General features: G+C 40.6%; 1 protein-coding gene and 1 long non-coding RNA gene across 2 annotated transcripts; one reads left to right on the top strand and one right to left on the bottom strand.

The window, feature by feature from the left end:
- The first annotated feature begins 64 nt into the window (after positions 1-64).
- LOC108706955 lies at positions 65-16,988 on the top strand. The gene is made up of 3 exons (XR_005965010.1): positions 65-269; positions 507-684; positions 15,856-16,988. It is a non-coding gene; the product is annotated as an uncharacterized LOC108706955 (long non-coding RNA).
- A 3,535-nt stretch (positions 16,989-20,523) lies between these two features.
- LOC121399426 lies at positions 20,524-23,873 on the bottom strand. Its single transcript, XM_041580122.1, has 2 exons — positions 23,147-23,873; positions 20,524-20,746 (listed from the first exon to the last, which is right to left on the bottom strand). Exon 1 carries the CDS (start codon positions 23,816-23,818, stop codon positions 23,210-23,212), a length of 609 nt encoding a protein of 202 aa, XP_041436056.1. The 5' UTR covers positions 23,819-23,873; the 3' UTR covers positions 20,524-20,746; positions 23,147-23,209.
- Positions 23,874-25,658: the final 1,785 nt, after the last annotated feature.

Genomic DNA, 25,658 nt, shown 5'->3' on the forward strand with positions numbered 1-25,658 from the left:
GGTACACGCCTCCAATTAATTATGTCAATTAGCTGCACTAGAGGTGGTGTTAAATAGTTTTGTTCACAATCGGTTTGTATGCTTGACAAAGGGGACCACCCCGAAACGTTGCATCACGCAAATAAAAATATAGCAAGGGTTATCCCTGCTTGCAACTAAAGATCTGTGTGCTGGTGGAATTATTCGTTCTGGAAGTTTGTGGGTTTCCGAAGCCCTCTCGGCCGGGCACCGGGCAATATACGATTTGGGGAGCCAGGGTGTGCAAGCTGGTAACTATATCTGTTTCTATAGCATTTGCATTACTTACATTGCAGAAGCATTATGTACTGTGCATGCAAAAAACATGATAGATCACTGTGCTTTGCATTTGCATCCTTTTCTGCTCTAAAAATTGCAGCAAATGTCTGCACTCCAAAACAAAGTGCAAAGACCTGCTTCCCCCAAAGAATACCGTACTACCTGCTTTGCAGTTCTCAATTGAGCCCTTTACTGTAACACTTTTGTAGGTGTTCCTGACCACCTTAGAACTGCCACGCCCTTGGAGTACCCCACGTAGGATCCAGAGATCTCCTGGGAACAAGCACAAGAATACACACACGAGATGTGATGCCAATACTTGTTTGTTTATTGCATAGTGAAGCAGGCTTATATACCTTAGCACGTCCTTGCAAGATGCATACAAGGGTAAGTAAAAGACATAACAGGATGCCAGAGTTTACAGAAATAACACAAGTGTGATATATGTGGTTAGATATTGTCAGAGATCATGTAGATAAATAACGTGCTGCATGTAGCCATGTGCCCTGAAGAATTGTTTAACCTTGCTATAGCCGTTACAAACAGTTAACTATTTAATGTAATGATTAACTATTTAGAGCAAGGATTATAGGTTTAGGCATATCCTTACAATCCCTCCTTTCATCCCAAAGGGATGACCTATAAAACAAAAAGAGAAAGTTCCCGCTTGTGGGGTGAGGGAGGAGGCCTTTTAAAGGAAGAAGCAGATCTGTGACAGAGACATGAAATCATCTTAACTGAACAGTACACAGAAATAGCAATAACTACAAAACAGTATAATAAAAATAAAAACACCTTTCATTAGACCAGAGAACCAAGTGCCAATGCCGGAGAACCAAGTGGAAGGGTCAAGCCATGCGAAAGGGCTGGTTTCAGTGTGGTCTTTCAGAAAATCAGATTTAATTTCAGCAACTTTATCAAGATGGGGTGAAACTGCCTTTTCAACATCATAGGAGTCATGGATATAGCTACAGCAGGCAGTGGACACTACTACACAGAGGCCACCTTGGCTAGCAGTTAGATAATCTAAAACTAAGCGATGCTGCATTACTTCCTTCTTAAGGGAATGAATCTCAGAGGCCACTACACGGAAGGTTTCATCAAATTCATTGGTGATATTATCAAGGAGAATAGACAAATCTATGATAAATCTAAAGGCCTTCTTTATGCAGCATCTATTGATCCAAGGAATGTCAAACAGTGATTGGGCAGAGTCTTGGTTTGCCTCACGCCTATGGCAGGATCTAAGAAAGGGTAGGGCGTCGGGCAGAGAAGAGGAATTGGTGTACCAAGTGGGGGGGAATTAAGCGAGCTATGGTACAAACTCCAGAAGCAGCAATTGGTAACCTTGGATATGCATATCTTCCACATACATAATAATAAGTGGGAGGCAAAACATAAGGATGATCAATAGAGACATGTAGTGTCAGAATTCTAAGCATGTTATGCCTGGAAGAACAGTTAGCGGACTTGTTAGAACAATCAATGTTATACATTTCACAAAAAATTGTATTGTTTCCGAAATAAAAGGACCATAAGAAGCTCTTTTACTTGGGCTTTCATGCATAAGAGCCTGTTCGAGGCCTGCTGAATAAATTAAAGAAGCCTGAGCACAGTCCATGCGACCAACAGGTTTAGATGGGATAACATGGGTAATACACTGTCTCTGCCTGCCTGTTGCACACACAGGGCCTGGGACATTTTTTATCCACCTCATATGACTTATTATAGCAGAATGTTGGGGGGCTTGAGAAGCCAGCAACCTCTAAGCGGGTGTGTGTGCTATTGAAGCGATCTTGGGCATGAGTCCCATTGGGCATAGTCACAATGTCCTGGAGAGACAAAGGCTGGGCAATATATGGCAAGTGCTTTGAGGAGGTGGGGGAGTGAGTGCAAACCCAACATTTAGAAATGTTCAGTGTGGCTGCCGCAGTTAGGTGCGTTCGGACTAGGCAATTGGCAGCAAGAGCATCAGAGTTGAGAAGGTGGGTGTGAAGCTCTCGTCGAGTGCGGAGGGGCCAAGCATCTGAGTGACCCCTTTTCCAGAGGAGCCAATGTTCTTGTAGGCTCCGGTGGCAAAGAAGACGATTATTGGAATAGTAATGAGAGATGTTCCAAGGACGCAGCACCCTCTTCCTCCATTGCCGGGGGCAAAGACGGGATAGGGCCAACAGGGGGGAGGGGCGACATCGTCTTGGGATGGGCGGAGGGGGGAGCTCTTTCGTCGACTGCCATTGATCCATTGGTGGCTCTCTGATGTCAGCACTGCGGTTTTCGTCATGACCAGAACTGTCGTGGGCTGCCCGTGTGGTGTCTCTCCCTTCCTTGGGTGCAGTCGTCGGACAAGCACTAGATCCCCTGGTCGGAAACAATGGGTCGGTTCCTGTGGGGGAAGAGGAGAAGAGAGAGAGACATCAACGTAATAACCGTTCAGCACCTACACTAACTGCCTAACGTACAATTCTTGTATCTGCTCTAAATACCCAGGAAGGAAAATAGGTGGACCTTTGGTCCATGGGGTGGGAAAAGGGCACCCCATGAGGACCTCAAATGGGGAGAGCTTTGTAAGTGTGTATGAGATCATATGGATTTCTGCAAGGACTGCTGGAAGGTGCAGTTCCCAATTCGTGAAAGTGCCATTGGTGCACTTCTGAATTTTGTCCTTGATTGTTCGATTCATCCGCTCCACTTGGACGGATGATTGGGGGTGATGCGGAATATGGAGCTTCCAGGTAATTTCTTGGAAGTGAAGGCTGGTCCCTGATCTGTGTCTACTGTCTCAGGACATCCCCAGCGGGGAATAATCTCTTGGCACAGAATTTTGGCTACTGTTTTATCATCTTCCTTCCTAGTTGCTAATGCCTCTCGCCACCTGCTAAACCTATCCACTATGACCAACAGGTACTGGAACCCACCCTTTGTCTTGGGCATGTGTGAAAAGTCAATCTGTACAGCCTGAAATGGGCCCTCTGGGGGTGGGAGGTGGTGTTTTGCAGTGGCCGGAGTGATGTTGTTCTGTGCACACGTCATGCAGTGGTCGAGTTGACTGTTAATCATTGATGTAGCATCTTGGGTACAGAATCTTTTGTTGAATTCCTGTGCTACTGTTTTGTGGTTATTATGGCCTACCCCATGGAGCTGGGCTATGAACATTGGGGCAGCATGTTTGGGTAACCTCACCACCCCTCCTTTTGACCAGAGACCCAACCCCTGGGCCTGCCAGTATGAGCGATTGTTGGTGGAGGCATGGAGCTGTAATTCAAACAGCAAGGCCTCTTGTGGGAGAGAGAGGGGTGACAACTGGACTTGTTCGCTCTGTGCAAGGCATAAGGCTGAGAGAGTTGGGGGCTTGCGCAACGAGAGTGTGGCTGCCCACTTAGCAACAGTGTCAGCAAATCAATTTCCCACCACAACGTGATCGTCAGCCATGGAGTGGCCCCTACACTTGACAATGGCAAGGCTTTTTGGCAGAGAGAGAGCACTCAGAAGTTGGTCAATGTATGTGGAGTGGGAAATAGATTTGCCGTCAGCAGAACGGAAACCCCTCCTTTGCCAGATTACCCCAAAATCATGAACAACCCTGTGGGCGTACATACTGTCGGTGTATATGGTGAGGACAGAATCAGCAAACAGGGTACAGGCACGGGTGAGGGCAACAAGCTCAGTGTGGACTTGGCCATGAGAGGCAATGCCTCGTGAACAGTATCGGGGAGCTGAACAACAAAGTACCCTGACAGGTAGGTATTGTCATGGGGCGAGAACAGGAGCCGTCCACAAAAATCTCAATACCCTCCTCTAAGGGGATAGAGTGCAAGTCCCACCTAGGGGATGTGTTTTGGTGGATGAGGTCAATACATGAATGCTCACCCACTGGGTCTGGGGGACTTGTTAGGTAATGAGAGGAGTGCATGCAAGATCGGGACTGGCCTGATGTGGCAGAAGCATACCTAACAGAGAGGTTGGTGGTGGATGTCAAAATGACCTTGTATCCAGACAATCTCTGGGCTGTCGTGCCAAGTTGTGATATTCTTTAGGACATGGAGTACATGATGGGTGGTAAAGGGAGTGGTAGGACATACACTTTGCAGTTCTGCAGTACAGAACAAAAGGCAGGTGGTAATTTGGCAGACCCAGACCTGGAGCAGAACAGAGGTCATCTAAGAGTGCCCTATATGCTGTGTGGGCATTAGTCCATGTGAGTGCATTTGTGAGTCTTTGAGCATCCCCCTCAAGATGCTATCATAATATGAGCAATCTGGTATCCACTGTCTGCAAAACCCAACCATGCCCAGGAAGCTTAGCAATTGTTCTTTGTTTCTGGGTTGGGCTAGGTTAGTGATTTGCCTGTACACGTTCTGGATTGAGCAGTCTTTGGCCTCGGGAAAGCAGGAAACCGAGGTAGTGTACAGATGGCTGGGAAAATTGAACCTTGTGGTGCGAAACCTTGTGCCCTTCTTCACAAAGGTATCGCAACAATGAGACAGTGTCTAATTCACAGGCCTCTGAGTCTGGATTGCACACAAGTAAGTCATAGACATATTGCAAGAGAGTTGACCCTGCCTGGGGGACCCAACCCTTTAAGGATTCGTGGAGGAAATGGCTGTAGATCGCTGGAGCATGAGCATAACCTTGTGGCAAACAAAGCCAACAAAGTGAGCGCTGCTCAAACGTGAAGGCAAAACAAGGCCTTGTTTTCCCGGCCACTCTGATACTGAAGTAGGCATTACACAAATCGATTACACTGTAGGCCGCAGAGTCTGCTAGGATTGACGTCAACAATGAGTTGATGTCTGGGACATTGGGGGCCAGGGGCTTGACTAGCTTGTTAATTGCACGAGGTCCCGGGTGAATCAATAGGAACTTGGTTTCTTTACAGGGTTGATGGGCGAGTTATAAGGTGAAATAACTGGTACTAAAATTCCTGCCCTGAGAAACTCTTTAATAATTGGACGGATGCCCTCAACCTTTTCTTGAGATAAGGGGTATTGCTTCTGGTAGACAGGGTCTTGGGACTTGAGTACTGCTTCATAGCAAGTGCAGTCAACGAGCCCTGTATCTAACTTGGAAGTGGCCCAAACTTCGGGGGGGGGGGGGTAAGATCCTCGGGGGATTCCCTGGTCCTGGTACAGATACAAAGGGGGGGGAGTGGACAGACATCCCTCCTTTTGGAGAAATGTAAATTGAAACATTAAGGGTCCCCATGAGATCCCTCCCGAGCAAGTTTACAGGGCATGATGGAACAACAGTGAAGCAGTGAAATAGGATTATGTGACCATCAGGGGCATGAAGGGAGATGGGCATGGTCCTTGCGCTGAGAGTGGCAACCCCATTTATTACAATAGAGGGAGTGCCTGGTGTGGTTGGTCCTGTGTACAGATCTGCCGTTAAGAGGGATGACATTGCGCCCGTGTCCACAAGGAACGAAACCGGAAGCAGCACGTTGTCGAATGTTAGGATAATAGAGACAAACGGCTGATCAGAGGAGAAATCAGATAAATCACACCAGGCCACTGGGGTACCCTCTAGGCATCCCTATTGGGTTTTGTCGCCCCACTTGATAGGGTATTTGGGTGGGGCAGGGTCTCGGCTCTCGGGGGCTGGTTCCGCCATGCGCACTCGGCAGTCCCGGGCCCAATGGCCGGGTTTACCACAACGGAAACATTTGCCTGCGCTCTGGGTTCGGTCTGTTCTGGGAGCGGTTTCAGAAGCTCTTCCAACCGTGCTAAGGGGAGCTATACTTTAGAGCCTGTACTATCCTTGGAGATCAGAGCATTCTCGAATTCTCTAGGCTCTTTTGAAATCCAATCATCTACAATTTGTTTGGCCGTTCTCTGGGTCTCGGGAAGGAGGCCCGCCATGGCCGTTTGGACAAAAACTATGCCTAGGTCGCCGGTCATGGTGAGACCGACCTCCTCCTGCCAATTTTTCCTAAATTTTATAATGAACTCGGACACTGTTTCTCCTGTCTTTTGTTTGCAAGCGGTGGCCAGGGGCAGGGACTTCCGATCCCCATGCAGGCTCTGTGAGGATTTCAGTCCACACTCGTCCAATGCAGCCTGAGTGCGCAGAGGATAGGCATTTGCTTCGAGGTTTGTATGTGATATATCTAAACTTTTGACGTTCCCATAATTAAAACCTGAATTGGGATTGTTTCCTACAGATGCTTCTAGGATTAATCTAACATCCTCAACTGTGAGGGCTGACCCTTTGGGCATTCTCTTGAGGTAGTTCACTGCGGCGCTTGGGTTGCGTCACGGATTGGGGCAGTTGGCGAGGATGGCATTAAGAACCGTTGCATCTAAGTATTTCATCACCATTTGATTCCCTACAGTCATGAAGGGTGCTTGATATTTGGTAACTGGTTTTATCTCACGGTGAGGGTGCGGGGGTGTCTCGGGAGAGGGCTTGCCGTCCTTGGACGGATCAGAGTCCTCTAACTTTGGCAGATCATCTGCCCCAGTGGGGGGTCTGGGACTGGGATTTCTAAACGCTGACCTAAAGGCAGCCAAGATTGTCTCCTCTTCAGTGAACGTGGTATCTAAGGCAGGATAAAAAGGGGCATACGGGGTTGGTTTTATGTGTTTCCTTTGGGTATTAGGGGCTTTCAAGGACTTCTTTTCGGGTGGGGCTGAAGAACCCACATAGTTAGGGGCTAACTGGACCCAAACCTTAACGCAAATTTGCATGTATTTCATGTCCCACTGTGGGTCATGATCGTACTCTTCCCAAACTTTGGTGTCCCCTAAACAAAGTCCCTTCAGCATGTTGATGTGGTACTCACTAAAAGATCCCACCCTCAGAAAGGGGCTATCATCTTCCATTCCCTCTGTCCACCCCGCCACTTTATCTACAAAAGGATAAACATAATAACCTCCTGAAGTGCGCTCAACATACTCCTTTGGAGTCTCGTTAGGTAAAGGTTTAGAGGAAACTGACTGGGGGCTCCTACGAGCCACCGATTTTGGAACATCACTGAGACTTTTAAATTTAATTACATGTGTTTTCTGTTGGTCTGGGGGAGCCACTTACCTTCGACATTCCCCATGGTGTTCTACCTAGTGTAAATTATCTAAATTGGATTAGTGATATCAAATGTTATTGGAGTTGTAACATGTGACAGAATAGTGCTCACGGATTTGCTCTCATTGATTATATCTCAAGCCCATCTGGCGTGTTAGGCCAGCCGCTTGCCTAAACTTTCTGTCGGCTCTGCGCCCTCACGACCTTCTTGGGGATACAGCCAATACCCCCGCAACTCCCAATCGCTCAGCCTTTCAAACTCACATACTCTCATGCCAGCAGACAAAGCTTAGCAGCCTATAGACATATATAGACAGACAAACAAAGTGTGAGGAACTCCTGGGCACTGGATCTAGAATTTTGATAATTAATTCACAAAACACCCAGTGTTTGGAGTGGGTCTACACCACGCAAGGGAATCTAACCCCTGCTCTGTCCCAGGTCCTTGGAGTCTGACTCTGTACTGTCCAAAATCGGGACACGCCCTGCAAGACTACCTAGTAGTCCAATATACAATGTAATTTGACAGTGCAACAGACATGGGGAGACTTTCAACAGAGAAAAATACTCCACCCGATGAACTGAATGCACCCCACTTCTGGTACCAGAACTGTAGGGGTTCCTGACCACCTTAGAACTGCCACGCCCTTGGAGTACCCCACATAGGATCCAGAGATCTCTGGGAAACAAGCACAAGAATACACATGAGATGTGATGCCAATACTTGTTCATTTATTGCAGTGAAGCAGGCTTATATACCTTAGCATGTCCTTGTAAGATGCATACAAGGGTAAGTAAAAGATATAACAGGATGCCAGATTTTACAGAAATAACACAAGTGTGATATATGTGGTTAGACATTGTCCGAGATCATGTAGATAAGTAGTGTGCTGCACGTAGCCATGTGTCCTGAAGAATCGTTTAACCTTGCTATAGCCGTTACAAGCAATTAACTATTTAATGTAATGATTAACTATTTAGAGCAAGGATTATAGGCTTAGGCATATCCTTACAACTGTGTTTGCCAAGCACACACTCTGTATATGCTGGCAGGCAAGGGCTCTATCTGCCAAGAACGTACTAGCAACGTTATTGAGCAGATTTGCACTTCTCTCTGCATTGGTGGCTTCTGCTGCCTCTGCATAAAGTTATAAGCAATGACAGCCTGGGCAATGAGGCTGGGTGGCTGTCATATTCGTCCTGCAATGTGATTATTGCTGGACAGACCTCTAAGTAGCAGATGTGACTGGATTGCGCAGCTGCTGTCCAGCTTCCTTCTCACCCCAGCTCCTCACGCTCACTTCCTGCTGCACAGCACTCAGCAGATGCACACCTGCAGGATGCCTCCAGTGATGCCAGTGTAACTCTTGCTCCAGAAATGGTAAGTGGCCTTTGTATACACAAACATTTATGTTTATTTACACACACACACATTTTAGTAAAGATTGCTTTTTTTTATGTTGCACTTATATACACCCACTGCCACAACTTTTAGAAGTGTTTTCACCAACACCACTTTTTTTAAACTTGTTTTTCCCATAAAAACTGCATATTTTGGCAGCATGACTATGGGACAACTAATTATGCAATTTTATCCCTGTATTATTGTTCCTTATGTGTTTTTAGCATAGCATTGCAGTTTGGAACTTTGGTAAAGAAAGTTGTCTTTTTCCCTTGTTGATTAGGTGAAAATTGACATGCGCTATTTTCATTTGGGGTCCATACATAAGCACATACTTTTGTATATCTATGCATATTGGGCATCAAACTGTAGACTCCTGGTGGGACATTCACTAAAAATCGTAGTTGCGTCCGCTTCGCCGCACTTCGCCAGGCGTATTTTCGCCAGCGCTACGCAAATTCACTAAAATCCGAAGTTGCGCTCAGGGGTAGCGTAAGGTTTTGAAGTTGAGCTAGCGTTAATTCACCAAGCAAATCGAAGTTACGCTAGCGATGGTTAATTTGCATACGGCGCCAAATTCAAATTTCAATGGAAGTATTCGTAGCAGCACTACACAAGCCTGGGAAACCTTCAAAACATCAAATACATTTTTTATTTTGCCCTACACATGTGCCCACTGTATAGTTAAATTGCCATAAGTTAGGAAATTTAGGGGGGAAGGAGGGGAGCCCCAAAAAATTTTTCGATCTTTTTCAGCCTATCACCCATAATAAAGAAAAAACGCCAGCATTTTTTGGGACTTAAGAAAAATTTTAACTTTTTTTGAAGCAATCCCTATCTACTCTATTGCGCATCGCCTGGTCTGAGGTGGCGAAGGAAGTCTGGCGTAAACGGTAGCATTCAGAACAATGCGCGCGTTAGTGAATTTGCGTAGTTTGTCCGTTGCGCAAATTCGCCAGGTGTAAGGGTGCGAAGTTACGCCAGCGTCCGTTAGTGAATTTGCGAAGTAACGAAAATGGCCAACGCTAGCGAATTCACGCTAGCGTTAGGCGCTTCAGCGCTTAGTGAATTTGCCCCCTGGTGTCCAGAACATTTTTCAAAAACTGGTTACTTTAGGAAAGCATATCAACTGAAACCCCCCCCCCCCCCGGGAAAGGCACCTAAATTGAAAGAACAAAAAATGTTCAAAAACTGTCTGGCAATAAAAGTACCAAATTGGCTGGCAGTGAAAGGGTTAATGTCAACTACCCCTTTAAAAGAAAGTTTTAAACGGGGTGGTTCACCTTTAAGATAACTTTTAGTATGTTTATAAAATGGCTAATTCTAAGCAATTTTATTGGTCTGCATTTTTTCTTATAGTTTTTTTCTTCTATGCCTTCTTCTTCTGACTCTTTGCAGCTTTCCAACTTAAAAACAGATATTCTGTAAGGCTACACATTTATTGTTGCCAAAGTTGAAAAAATACTGGCCTTCCTATGTTTATATTTCTGCCCTTTTTATAACATTGACAACATGCATCATTTTTACTGGCTGGTGGGTTAAATACCAGCCAGGTGAAACCCCTGTGCATGGCTGTGTGGTTGCTTGTCACAAGGCAGGGATATTTATGTTTGGGGACAGACTCTCAAATGGGGCCAAATACACAGAAAAATGTGCTATATGTGGTATTATGAGTATGAGTGGGATTATTAAAAGAAGAACTGGCACTCAGAGCTCAATACATGCGGGCAAAGCCCTGCGTGTTTATTACAATGTAACGTTTCGGGGGCGGGCCCCTTCGTCAGACAGCAAATCACACCATGCAGATATTGAAAAATTGAATCGGTTTGTTGCAAAGGGCAAGGTAAAAAGTAATCTTTTCGATAATGCTAAGGGCAAGATAATGTTTCAAGCTTTGGTAGAATGCCACAATGTTTTTAGTGGTTTTAGCTTTATTAAAGGAATTTTTTAATGTTTATACTGAAATACTATTTAACTTTGTTCACAGGATTTTCTATGTATCGAAAACATTTTTTCTACATTTTTTCCAATATTTGTTTAAGGTCTTGGGAACTGTATTTGGATTTGGAAAGTATGAGTACATGCACCTGCAGGATGCCTCCAGTGTTGCCAATGGTGTACTCACCATTATGCATATGAGTGAGTGGGATTATGCATATGAGGGAGTGGGATTATTCATATGAGGGAGTGGGATTATGAGTATGAGTGAGTGGGATTAAGAGTGTGAGTGGGATTATGCATATGAGTGAGTGGGATTATGAGTATGAGTGGGATTATGCATACGAGTGAGTGGGATTATGAGTACATGCACCTGCAGGATGCCTCCAGTGTTGCCAATGGTGTACTCACCATTATGCATATGAGTGAGTGGGATTATGCATATGAGGGAGTGGGATTATGAGTATGAGTGAGTGGGATTACATGTGTGAGCGAGATTATGCATTGTGTGATTATGATATTATTATGAGTGGGATTATGCATATGGTGAGTGGGATTATGAGTATGAGTGAGATTATGCATACGAGTGAGTGGGATTATGAGTATGAGTGGGATTATGCATATAATATCTGTATTAATTACTAATCAACCTTTATATTATGACATTTATATTCTATGGGGCAAATTCACTAAAGGACGAATCGCCTAATGCTAGCGTTAATTCGGTTGCGTAGCTCATTTTCATTAATTCGCCGATTCACTAACGGACACTGGCGTAAATTTGCTAGTGTTACTTCGCACCCTTACGCCTGGCGAATTTGCGCAACGGACGTAACTACGCAAATTCACTGACGCGTGCATTTTTCTGAACGCTACCTTTTACGCCAGACTTCCTTCGCCACCTCAGACCAGGCGAAGTGCAATAGAGTAGATAGGGATTGCTTCAAAAAACTAAGTCCCAAAAAACGCTGGAGTTTTTTCTTTTTTTATGGGTGATAGGCTGAAAAAGATTGAAATTTTTTTGGGGCTCCCCTCCTTCCCCCCTACATTTCCTAACTCATGACACCTTAACTATACAGTGGGCACATGTGTAGGGCTAAATAAAAATTTTATTTGCCGTTTTGAAGGTTTCCCAGGCTTGTGTAGTGATGCTACATATACCTCCATTGTAACTGCAATTTGGCGCCGTATGCAAATTAAGCATGGCTAGCGTAACTTCGCTTGGCGAATTAACGCTAGTGCAACTTTGCAACCTTGCGCTTCCCCTGAGCGCAACTTCGGATTTTAGTGAATTTGCGTAGCGCTGGCGAAAATACGCCTGGCGAAGTGCGGCGAAGCGGACGCTGGCGCAACTACGAATCTTAGTGAATTTTCCCCTATGTGTACTGTATATTTTGAGTCAGTCCCTAAGCTCAATAACACCTGAACCTTATAAAGATACTGAATTGTATAAGGAAGTCTCTACGGAAATAGGATATAGATTACAAAAATTAGAACAGGATGTAATGCAAAAAAAGAAATCTAAATTTAGGAGGGATATAAAATTGGGTCAATCGAGAAGTAGTGAGGAACAGATGGTGCCAAAATATAGAAATCAGAATAAGACTAATTACGACAAACCCGACAAAATAATAAAGACGGGAGGATATCCCGAAAAAATTAGAGAATATAATCATACACCAAGGAGGGACCTGAATTTTGGAAAGGAGAGAAATCATTATGGTGAATACAAGAAAGACTACAAGTTGAAATATCAGCATAGGGATTATAGAAACAATAATAGTGATTGGAGAAGGGAAAACCATTATAATAATAAAAATCGAATTGAAAGACCATATCATTATTTACCAACAAGAAACAGATACACTCCTTTACTGACAGAGAATAAAAAAGAAAGATCAAGCCCTATAAGAGGTAGATCACCAATTTGAGGGAATATCCCTTTTCACCCATTACGGGAAAGAAGTCCACATTTAGAAGAAAATTTCAAAAGTCCACAGTTAAAAAGAAAAAGAAGAGAGGAAATAGAGGAAAAGGAAAAAAGGAGAAGTCTAAATTAAAGAATAAAGCAATAGGGGGGACGAAGATATTTAACATAAGTTCAACAGTTTTAACTGAATCTCAATTAAGTGTATTACAAAAAGGCTTGAAATTCGCCCCAACTGAGGAATTAGACAAAATACAAACATATATCGATATCCATAAATTTATTAGAAGATTGAGTATTAAGAAGTTTTTTGCTAACAAAAATTTAGATATAGAAAAGAAGACTAGTGTTTACACTCATACCTCTTTGAGTAACAAATCCAAGTTTAACCCTGTACACTGTGTTTCGAATAATATGGAAACTTTCAAACAGCTAGTAATTAAAGATTTAGAAAATCTAAATGATAAACGCATCAATAATAATCTTAGTAAAATTGAAAAGGAAGTTCTAACTGAATTAAGTGAGAATAAGGATATTGTGATTAAACCCGCTGATAAAGGAGGAGGGATTGGGGTAATGGACAAGATTCAGTATACGACAGAACTAGAGCGCCAATTAAGTGACAAAGTAACATATAAAAAACTTAAGGGAGATCCGACTACAAGTATAAAACAGAGACTCTTTGCACTAATAGATAACGCATTTTCTCAGGACATTGTTAATAATAAAGAAAAAGAATTTTTAAAAATGTTATATCCAAAAATTCCAGTTATTTATATTTTACCAAAAATCCACAAAGATTTACAAAACCCTCCTGGAAGACCGATTATATCGGTCTCCCTATATTATATTATATGTGAGTTCCCTACCGTCCTACATCAAAGATACAAAGGGCACTATAAGCTTTATAGAAAAGCAAGCATGGTGTGAAGATTATTTTCTTGTAACTTGTGATGTTTCATCACTGTACACCTGTATCAATCATAATCAGGGTATAGAAGCTGTAACACATTTTTTACTAAATGATAGTAAAAAATGTGATTCTACCCCCCCAAAGAGAATTTATTATAGAAGGTATTCATTTTATACTTCAAAATAATTATTTTTGGTATGAAGGGGAATATTATCTCCAGAGTAATGGTACAGCTATGGGAAGTAAGTTCGCCCCGAGCTACGCCAATCTTTTTATGGGGTACTGGGAGAAAATCGTGATAGAACCAATTTTACAAACTAAGAACTATTTAATCACCTGGAGGCGCTATATCGATGATTGCATTATTATTTGGAAAGGCAGTGAGGAACTTCTTAAAACCTTCATACAGGACATAAATAATAATAGTTTTAATTTAAGATTCACCTATGAATATAGCAAAGCTTCTATTAATTTCCTCGATCTCAATGTTTATACTACAGAAGAGGGGTTGAAAACACGTTTGTTCAAAAAAGAAACGGATTGTAATGGGTATATTACCGTATGATAGTGGGCACCATAGGAAATGGTTGAACAATATTCCTAGGGGACAATTTGGCAGGATCAAAAGAAACTGTTCGAACCCTGTCGACTATCAGCAAAATTGTGAACTTATGAAAGTTGATTTTTTGGAGAAAGGATATGACCCAAAACTTATAGAGGAATCAAGGAAATTGGTGGATGAAATTGATAGATCAGCGCTATTGGGGACTAAAACCACAGAAAAAGATTCGAAATGTGTACCCTTTATTACCAAATTCAGTAAGGGAGGATATAAACTCACTAACATTTTTAAAAAACATTGGCACATCTTACAAATGGATAAAGATTTGTGGGGAGAAATTGGGGAACAACCATCGATTGTATTCACTCGCCCAAACTCATTGCGACAGTCATTGGCTCCTAGTTACCTGAGGAAAGAGATAGGTAATCCCACTTGGTTGGGCAAAAATAAAGGTTTCTTTAAGTGTATGCAGTGTATTGCCTGCAAAACGCTAAAAAGCAATGAGAGACATGTATGTAATTTTAAATCCAACCAGACAAACAAGCAATATAAAATTAATAAATTAATAACTTGCGATACAGTTAGGGGCCAATTCATCAAGGGTCGAATATCGAGGGTTAATTAACCCTCGATATTCGACTAGGAACTAAAATCCTTCGACTTCGAATAGCGCAGATAGTTTGATCGAACGATCGAAGGACTATTCCTTCGATCGAACAATTAAATCCTTCAAATCGAACGATTCGAAGGATTTAAATCCAACGATAGAAGGAATATCCTTCGATCAAAAAAACTTAGGAAAGCCTATGGGGACCTTCCCCATAGGCTAACATTGACCTCGGTAGCTTTTAGCTGCCAAACTAGAGAGTCGAAGTTTTTTTTAAAGAGACAGTACTTCGACTATCGAATGGTCGAATAGTCGAACGATTTTTACTTCGAATCCTTCGATTCGAAGTCGTAGTCGTAGTCATAGGTCGAAGTAGCCCATTCGATGGTCGAAGTAGCCCAAAAAAAACTTCGAAATTCGAAGCTTTTTACCTTCGAATCCTTCACTCGAAGATAGTGAATCGGCCCCTTAATGTAGAATGTTTATTAGAATGTCCCTGCAAAAAACAGTATGTTGGGAGAACAACTAGGAAATTAAAATTGAGAATAGCAGAACACATAAGGAACATTAAAAAAGGTCTGAAAACACATAGTGTTTCAGAACATTTCTCTCTATTTCACAATAGTGACCCTAGTGAGTTAAAATTTATGGGGATTGCACACAAAGTAAAAACTTGGAGGGGTGGCAACAATGTCCAAATAATATCTCAAGAAGAAACCCGATGGATAATATCCCTAAAAACGCTACAACCAATGGGTTTGAATATAGATCTGGATATAAATTGTTTCATTTGAGTGAATTGCTTTTTTATATATATATATATATATATATATATATATATCTAATATATACATATGTATTTTATTCCAAGAATTTTGTATCTTTACCATTTTTAATCATTTATAATGTATCAATTTCAAATGTATTGATTGCAAATATTTATCCTTTTTTATCTCTTTTATTTTCGATGGTTTTCGTTGCTAATTGAGACAAGGTAACCAAATATGCCAATTAGGCAGACTATAAAGGAGTGACTAAGTAAAGTGAACTTTAGCCTCTGAGGAAGTGATTGATTCACGAAACGCGTTAGGCAGAGTATTCTAATCTGAAGTGTAAGTGATTACTATGTTTTATAATTAAAAACATTCAAATATTTGAGTTTCCCTTTGTTGCTCGTATGATTCCCCAGTACAAAGTATCTTTTATCCGCTAACTGACCCCGTGAGGACCTGACCGCGGTTGAACTAGGAAGTAGATGAGAAGACGCCGAGACTGTGGGACACGAGGCAACTAATGCGTCCGTGAGCAGGATCGCAAGGAAAGCGAGCGCAGCATATTGTGAACCCGTGAGGAGAGCAGTGATACCGCGTATAAGGAAAGGGCTGAGCCTTACCACACTGCGGATCTATACCAACTTGCAGCCATGTCCGGGAAATCCTGTAAGTACCAACCAAGCAGGGCCCTGATACCGGCTTCTACCATATTTCACATTGGTGTGCCTTTTTCTTTTGTTTTTAAAGATAAGAAACGATCGCTGGCTGCAGGGATTGTGAACATAATATTCGGACAGATCCTTTTGGCTCCGGATCTCTGTAGAATACAGGGACTTTTTAAGACATTTGGGGGACACAAAAGTTGGTGTATTTTTATTTGTAAACGGAAGCGCAAAATCAAATGTTTCAATAACTGACAGCGGCTCAGAGCAAGTGCAGTGAATCAGCAGAAAAGAAGATGGAGAGCTACTAGGGCATCTTCAGATACCCAGATACAGACCTTCCCTGCTAAAGATGGTAGCCTTGGGCTGGTACAGAAGCCCAAAACATAGGGGGTTATTTACTGAAGTCGGAGTTTTAAAGTGGAATACACAATTCTTTGGGTTATTAAACCCCGAGCCTTCTAAAAGTCCAAATAAAAAAGTACTCCATCTTAAACTTGCCATGGTCATGTAGAAGTCAAAGATGTCCATTTTACTATTGGAAGGTATCATGATCTGTACTGGGTTTCGTACGAGAATCCAAAAAAATTGTGGTCTTTGGGCGATAATCCAAAAAAGAGTTTTCAGGAGTCAAATCTGAAAACGATCGCATGATTTTAGCAATTCTTTTACCGCACAAGATTTTTTCAAGTTCATTTATTGATAAATAAAGTAAAACTGTGGAGGGGAGTTTGGTTTTACTGAAATAATGAAATATTTTCAGATTTTAGTAAATAACCCCACCATAATGTACAAAATTTTTAGCCTACTTCTTTTGTTATGCTTGAATTCTCATTTTTCGTATGTTATAAAATGGCTAATACTAAGCAACTTTTCAATTGGTCTTCATTTTTTTTTTAATAGCAAAATAGTTGCCTTCTTCTTCGAACGCTTTCCAGCTTTCAAATGGGGGTAATTTGAAGCCTAGCAACCAGATTGCTGTAATGGCAAACTGGAGAGCTGCTGAATTAAAAGCTAAATAACTCAAAATCCACAAATAATAAAAAATGAAAACCAACTGCAAATTGTCTCAGATATCATACTAAAAGTTAACAATACTTTAAGACCAGCAACACCATATAAACTGGGTTATCCCAAGTTCAGTATTTGAAAGTTTTACCATTTATTTGAGGTTTCGCTTAGATCCCTATTAACAATGGAAACAGGTAAAATATGGCTTTTTCATGATTAACCTGGGGTAGGTAGTAACAGAACCTATTTAAGTACAATTGTTACTTTAACCAAATATGTTAATTTTTGTTTTCTAATTCCTTTTTTTATCGGTTTAGTGGACCCAAACAATATGACTGGAGTGGAAGAATGTGGGTTTATTCTCATGATGGAGTTGCACTTCATGAGCTTTTGGCAAAATAATTATCCGTATTACTACAAAATAAAATAGAGCTATCAAATTTGCTTTATTCTAATGGGATTTTAAAATAGTTTTGCTCTACATAGTCTGCAACATAAATGTTTGTGTTTTCTTATTCATTTATATTTTGTGCCCACTGTTTCAGTAAAATGTATTTTTCCAACTGTGGCTCTAGACTTTGTTTCTGTCTAGTAAATTATATCTACAAGCCTGTAGCTTTTTAGACAAAACACTAAGTGCAATATTTACTCATAACTTTCTGCAAATGTCCCATGCGTAAGCCTAAATTATTTGGTATGTGTATTAGGGTAGGACTACACAGACGTTTTTAGCGCGATCTGACGCGCTGCGACAGAATACATGCGACAAATCGCATGCAACGGAAATAAGGTAAGAGATAGAAATGGATGAAGTCGCAGCATTGATCCGACACAACACGACTGTCAGATGCAGACGCAGCGTGCCGACTGTTGGATGCAGTTGTGTCGCATCGGATCGCGCCGAAAACATCCATGTAGTCCTGCCCTTGGGGTAAAACTACACGGGGGATTTTTATCAGATTTTGTTGATCAGATATTATCTGATCTTGCCATGCAACTGCACAAGATTTGTAGGAACATCTGATCCCCTAGAATGTAAAGTCAGATCAGATAAAGTCACATGGTGTAGTTTGTTCATGCATCTACATCCAACATTCAATGTATTTCAATGGAAAACAAGTTGGTCAGACACCTTTAGATTTTATCTGGTTGGATGAAAGACACATCATGCAACATTCGCATCTGAGGTTGTGTCTGATGAAAAAGGTTCCATTTACAGTAGTTTACACATCACATTTTTGTATTAGCCCCATAATATTTTGACCCATGCGACTTGTTGGATGCAATCTGTCAACCCTACACCATTTTACATAATCTTCCGTGGAGTTTAGTCCTTAAAGGACTAGTAACATTAAAAAAATGTTTAAAAAAAATTGTTAGTATATATTGAAAAAAAATAAAAACACCAAGACAGTTTATACTTTAAAATCGCAAAGTCATTATTAAGAAATAACTTACCGAAACTCCGCTTGTGCTCCTCTTCAGAAATCGATCGGACGATCCATCGTGCGGAGCTCGATTTCTCCTCCCTGCCTTCCTTATAGGAGATAGCCAGGGAGGAGAAATCGAGCAATGCACAATAGATTGTCGCCGTGTCGCCTTTTCTGAAGAGGAGCGCAAGCATAGTTCTGGTAAGTTAATTCTTAATAAAGACTTTGCGATTTTAAAGTTTAATTTGTGTTGGTGTTTTTTTTTCAATGTATTCTAACAAATTCTTTTACATTTTTTTTTTATTTTACTGGTCTTTTAAAGATTTGTTACAAGTAGTATAAAGGCACACATTCAGCCATGGTTTACCCTTCCCTATAAACCATTTTACCCTGGCAGTCTCTTCCATATGCTCATATGGGTGGAATGGGGAGGGAGTCTTCTGGTGGTGGGTATCTTAAGTGGACTTATTTAACCTGACATTAATTTTATGTTAGTTTAAGAATGGTATTATGGTTTGTTTCTTTATTGTAAGTATTTATTTTAATAAAAATCCCTATATTAAGGTGCTAGGACAGATGGCACAGAGCTGCTCTGGTAACCCTCCACACTTTCCTTCAAAGTCCTCGTTTTGACAAACCCTACTTGACAAATTGCTGACTTTTGTTCTGGCCCTGGAGAGCCCACAATCAATAATTCCCCTTCATGAAGGGTTTTCATATTGAGGCCAGAGTCTGAATTGAGAAATGGCAGCGGAACAGGTTGGTACAGAGATTGCCAATAAGTGCACTGGCTGACCTTATATACCATACAGTATATTGTTTAATAGTACTTAATAGATTATGTACCAGATGTTGAATATCTCTTTCTAAAATAGACATATATGGACAGCTTAAAGACACCAGCAACAGAAATGTAGCATTTTCTATGCATTTAAATATAATGTATTACTATCCTTTACTGATAAAACCTGTGTGTTTGCTTCAGAGGCTATAACATAATTTATATAAAAGCACTTATGTGTAGCAATGGAAAGCAGCCATTCAAGTTGAAACACAATAACAAGTGTGATGTGTGCAGCAGTATACAAACATTTTTGTTCTTATTGCCAGCCCTGCATATAGATGTTTGGGATATCCGTTATTACCTATGTGGTGATGGATCCTGGAAAGCAGCTGGTTTTGTCGTCAAGCTGGAGTTGAGCTAAAGGGTTAGGGGGTTATTTATCAAAGTTCGAATTTATCTCAATATTTTCTGTTTCAAACTCCGATCAAATCCGCTCAGGTTTTTTGCGCATATTATTACATTTTCCAGACAATTTGCTTTGCGGGAAAAAAAATTAGATTTTCATGGTTTTTTTTTGGATTTTTCACCCGAAAACTCAGATTTTTGCCTGAAAACTTTGGGGTATTGCAGGAAGCCCAGTGCACATCAAAAAATCATTGGGACTTCTCCCATTGACTTATGTGCAACCTCGATAGGTCTGAGATGCTGGATTTTCAGATTCGGACTTTACCATCCTCTGGGTTTAATAAATTACAAAAAAATTGTGATTTTTTTTTTCTAAAAGTCTGATTTTATAAAAAAAAATCATGAATTTTTCTTTATTTTTGCATTCACAGTTTAGTAAATAACCCCCTTAGTGTCTCATAGGCTTTCCAAGTCACCACGAGGTATGTCGAAATTGTTATTAAGTACTTTGGGGTAACAGTCCTCTGTGTTACCTAGATTTGGTTAGATTATGCACCTTTTTAAAAATTATGATGAAACTGCCTTAAGGCTTTCTGATAAAAGTTTTCCAAGGCATTTATTGTGATGAAAATCATGCAGTTGGCAATGTGGTAAATGTTTAAAGCCTAAATAGGAGTATAACTAGAATTTCTACTATATATATATATATATATATATATATATATATATATATATATATATATATATATATATATATATATATATATATATATATATATATATACGACAAAAAAGCTGAAGCACACCAGGATTTTCTTCAAGAAATGTAAAACTGTTTATTCCATCAACGTTTCGGCTCTCGAGTGGAGCCTTTATCAAGATAAAGATTACAACAAAGTGAAAACTATTTAAAGACTCACCCAGCTCACTCCCACCTCCCAGTGACGCCCCCTTTCAGGTGTGAGGGATAATTAGAAAATTCATTAGTGTGACTGGTTCTTCCAATAGATACATTCTGTAGAAGCAAATACATATAAAACACAGAATGTGAAATACAGTGTATAACGTGCTATATATAAATATTAAATATTAAACATCAAAATAGAATTTATATATAAAAACACTTAAAAATCCACAAAAAGGATTACCAGTATCAAAACCTAAAAACAAACTGTTTGCAGAGATCGCTATATTATACTTGACAATCATTTTACAGAATCTACCCCTTTTATCTTTTATCCAAAAAAGGAGAAAAAGAGCAATATTCATTGAGACCGCGAGGGGCCACGGTGTCCAAAGTTTTAATCCAATAAACTTCTTTTTGCAAAAGTAACCGGTCCCAGTCACCCCCCCTATTAGGTTCAGGTACCAAGTCAATCCCCATGAATCTCAAAGTGGGTAACCCATGTCCCTTTGCTAAAAAATGTTTGGGTAGTGGTAAATCCGATTTTCCCGATTCAAGTGCCCGTTTAATTGAGGATCTATGATTGCCCATTCTCTCCCGTAGATTGTTTTGAGTTTTCCCAACATATGTTAACCCACACGGACAAGTTATAATATAGATGACATGTGTTGTCGTGCAGGTAATACGATGTTTGATGGGTATTTCTTTCCCAGAATGGGGGTGTCTAAAAGAATTACCTGTCGTCATCTGTCTACAAGTAATGCACCCCGCACATTTAAAACACCCTTTCTTAAGTTTACTTGAGATGGCACTGCATGTATCATAACATTGAACAGGATCTGTTTTCATCAGTAAACTTCTCAGATTAGGGCCCCTTTTGAATCCCCATAGTGGTTTTTCCTTCACTTTATGGGCCAAACTTTTATCGCTTAATATGATGGGCCAGTGATTGTCTACAATATTTCTAATTGCTGGGGAACCTGTGGTATAAGTAGATGTTACAATGAAGCGGTTTCCTTCATTAGGTGTCTTCTTGCCCTGTCTCGCCCTCTCTTGTGCAATGTGTGCTCGTGCCTTAGTCAAGGCAGCCGATAAAGTATTCTGGTCATAGCCCCTTTGTACAAACCGGTCAAAAGTTTCTTGTAATTGTAACTCACAAATATCTTGTTCAGAATTGTTCCGCATAGTGCGTAAAAATTGAGAGAAGGGAACTGCATTTTTGGAACTTGGGGGATGAAAACTTGTGGCGTACAATAAAGTGTTCCTATCTGTGGGTTTACGATATAATTTGTACCCCAAGCTATTATCCCTTCTAAAAATTTCCACATCTAAAAATTGAATTTGTTGCGGATGTATTGTAGCAGTAAACCTAACTGGACTATCCAGCTTGTTAAGGTCTTCGACCATCGCATTCAATGTTGCTTCGCTGCCTCGCCATACAATTAAAATATCGTCAATATAACGTAAATACAGTAACAGGGAATCACCGTATAAAGGGACAATATTATGCTGTTCGTACATGGCCATATAACAGTTGGCGTAGGCCGGAGCCATCGAGGCACCCATCGATGTGCCTGTCTTTTGAAGAAAAAAATGTTTTTCAAACCGAAAGTAGTTGCATTTCAATGTTAACTCCAATAATTGACAAATAAATTCGATTGGAGGGCCAGCGTACACAGCAGAATTTTGTAGTGCCCACCGAACTGATTTAATTCCTTCAGAGTGAGGGATAATAATATATAAACTGCTTACATCGAGGGAAGCTAATAGTATGGGTTCGTTAGGTAATTTAAATTTGACACAATTTCCAAAAGTTGTTGAGTATCTTTTAAATAGTAGGGGAGAGCTTGTACGGTACTTTGTAGACAATCATCTAAAAATAGGCCAATGGGATGTAACAAACTCCCACGAGAGGACACAATGGGCCTACCGGGTGGATTCTTCACATCTTTATGTACCTTGGGAAGACAATAAAGTACTGGACAAATAGGGTGTTCCTGAGTAAGGAAAATTCTTTCTCCCTCAGTAATCCACTTTTGGGTTACAGCATGTTTTAATACTAATTCTATGTCATCCTTAAATTTAGATACAGGATTAAAGGTTAACTTTTGATAAACCGCAACATTGTTAAGCTGATTACATACCTCATCACGATAGTCTTTATAATTCATTATAACGATACCCCTCCTTTGTCTGCTGGTCGTATTACAATGGATTTATCGTTATTCAAAGACTTAAGAGCTCCTCTTTCATCAGCAGACAAATTAGGGTGTACCTTAAATGAAGATTCAGACAAGTTAGAAATTTCGTGAGAAACAGTCTGCAAAAACACCTTAATGTTAGTATTGCTAGAACTAGGGTCAAAGTCACTTTTCGTCTTCCATTTTAATTGAGTGTCGTCTTGTTTTTTGTCCCCATAATGTTCTAGTAAACGTAGTTTTCTGCCCATCTTATAACAATCCACCTCACAATTAAATTTGTTAAATGGTACTGTGGGGATAAAAGATGTACCTTTGCAAAGTAGTGATGACTCGGCTTGTGTCAGCGTGTGTTGCGACAAGTTATATATTGGAGTCAATGCGGGTATCTGGGAGGACGTCCTCCTCTGCTTCTTCCCCCTCCGGATGCGCCTCGGCCTGCTCTGCCTGCGCTCCTGGTATTCACTGGGGAAAATTCCTCTCTCGGTCCTCGGTCTGTGGGTAGGGTGTCCAGCTGAAAATGGATCGCTTTCTGGCTAGAAGAGGATGCGGCTGTGGCAGCGTGCTGTGTTACAGGAACGTCGCGTCCTGATGACGTAGTATCATCTTCGCCGGCTGATTCGCCAGAGCTGTCCACTGTACTGAGAGTACGGATGCGCTGTTTCCGCCATCTTGGTTGTCCTCTCCGCCATCCACCCGTTCCTCCTCCGCCTGCAAGCCACCTGTAAACGCGGTGTTGTTGGTAGTCTTCATCCACCTTGCGCAATTTCTCTCTTTTAAAGCGGAGTAAGTCATTTTTAAATGTGTCCACATTGTTTTTCAATTTAGTGTGGAATTCTGCAAATGTTGCCTCATGTATGGCAATCTGGTGTGTATTTTCTAGTGTGGCAATTTCTTTTCGCACTTTACTTAATTCACTGCTAACTTCTTCAATGACCAAAACCATGAGGTCAAGGGAACAGCGATTTAACACTCTCGCACACATGCATTTTTTTCTGTGTTTCTTTTGAGTTTAAACATGGGTTACCCACTTTGAGATTCATGGGGATTGACTTGGTACCTGAACCTAATAGGGGGGGTGACTGGGACCGGTTACTTTTGCAAAAAAAAAAAAAGTTTATTGGATTAAAACTTTGGACACCGTGGCCCCTCGCGGTCTCAATGAATATTGCTCTTTTTCTCCTTTTTTGGATAAAAGATAAAAGGGGTAGATTCTGTAAAATGATTGTCAAGTATAATATAGCGATCTCTGCAAACAGTTTGTTTTTAGGTTTTGATACTGGTAATCCTTTTTGTGGATTTTTAAGTGTTTTTATATATAAATTCTATTTTGATGTTTAATATTTAATATTTATATATAGCACGTTATACACTGTATTTCACATTCTGTGTTTTATATGTATTTGCTTCTACAGAATGTATCTATTGGAAGAACCAGTCACACTAATGAATTTTCTAATTATCCCTCACACCTGAAAGGGGGCGTCACTGGGAGGTGGGAGTGAGCTGGGTGAGTCTTTAAATAGTTTTCACTTTGTTGTAATCTTTATCTTGATAAAGGCTCCACTCGAGAGCCGAAACGTTGATGGAATAAACAGTTTTACATTTCTTGAAGAAAATCCTGGTGTGCTTCAGCTTTTTTGTCGTGGATATTTTACTTCTGGATTGCACCCAGGTCCCTAACTCCTGAAGTGTGTGCTAAAGCCTTCTACACTGTATATATATATATATATATATAGTGATGCGATAAACCGGCACTCACGATACTAGGGTCACCGATGCCTGGGTGCAGTCCTCGGTAAATTTGAATCAATGGAAGTGTAAAAGATCGCACTCACAGGTCTTAAGAGAAATAAATGGTCTTTATTGGTGGACAATCGCTGACGTTTCGGCTGATACAACAGCCTTTTTCAAAGTGAAAAGTGAGACACACCGGGGTATTTATTTCCGTTTGTTTGTCTCACTTTTCACTTTGAAAAAGGCTGTTGTATCAGCCGAAACGTCAGCGATTGTCCACCAATAAAGACCATTTATTTCTCTTAAGACCTGTGAGTGCGATCTTTTACACTTCTATCTATCTATCTATATATATATATATATATATATATATATATATATATATATATATATATATATATATATATATATATACATACATACACACACACACACACACACTATATAGTAAATTGTACCAGTGGTTAAGCAGCCTGTTACCATAAATGATCAGTGCCTTCAAAGTGATCAGTCACAGATCCCCATTGTGTTATGGAATGGAGTTTCAGTGACACTACACATGTTCAAAGTGTCCCGGGCAGTTGTCAAAAATAATCAAAACATTAGCAGAGTGATGCCAATAATTATTGATTATACATTGTATATTGTCTCATTAACATGCTTCAGGCAATGTTATTTTCATATCCCCCCCTCCCTATAATGATTTACCAACTCAGAATAATCTTTCAATTCCTAGAACGAGAATGCCTTATAAGGGGTGTAGTTGGCGCAAATTTTTTTTAAAGAAAATGACCTCTCAAGGTCTCTTCAATTTTCTTCTCTAAAAAAAATGGTGCAGCTTTGGATGTTGATCTTACACCTCCAATATCATTCAAGTGACAAGGATCAGTAGGATGAGGTTATATAAGCAACAGTTATGTTAGTAAAAAGGTTGTAAACTATTTAACATCTTAAAGTGATACTAAGGGCTCTTAAATACTGGCATTTTTTCAATGCATGCTGAGCATGAAAAAGAGTGTTTAAGTGGCTTATTCTTTGCAACTACCTGCATTGTTTCTGTTCCAATCACAAGAAAATGTTGCATCTAA

Source organism: Xenopus laevis, chromosome 1S, assembly GCF_017654675.1.
Source record: "Xenopus laevis strain J_2021 chromosome 1S, Xenopus_laevis_v10.1, whole genome shotgun sequence".
NCBI lineage: Eukaryota > Metazoa > Chordata > Amphibia > Anura > Pipidae > Xenopus > Xenopus laevis.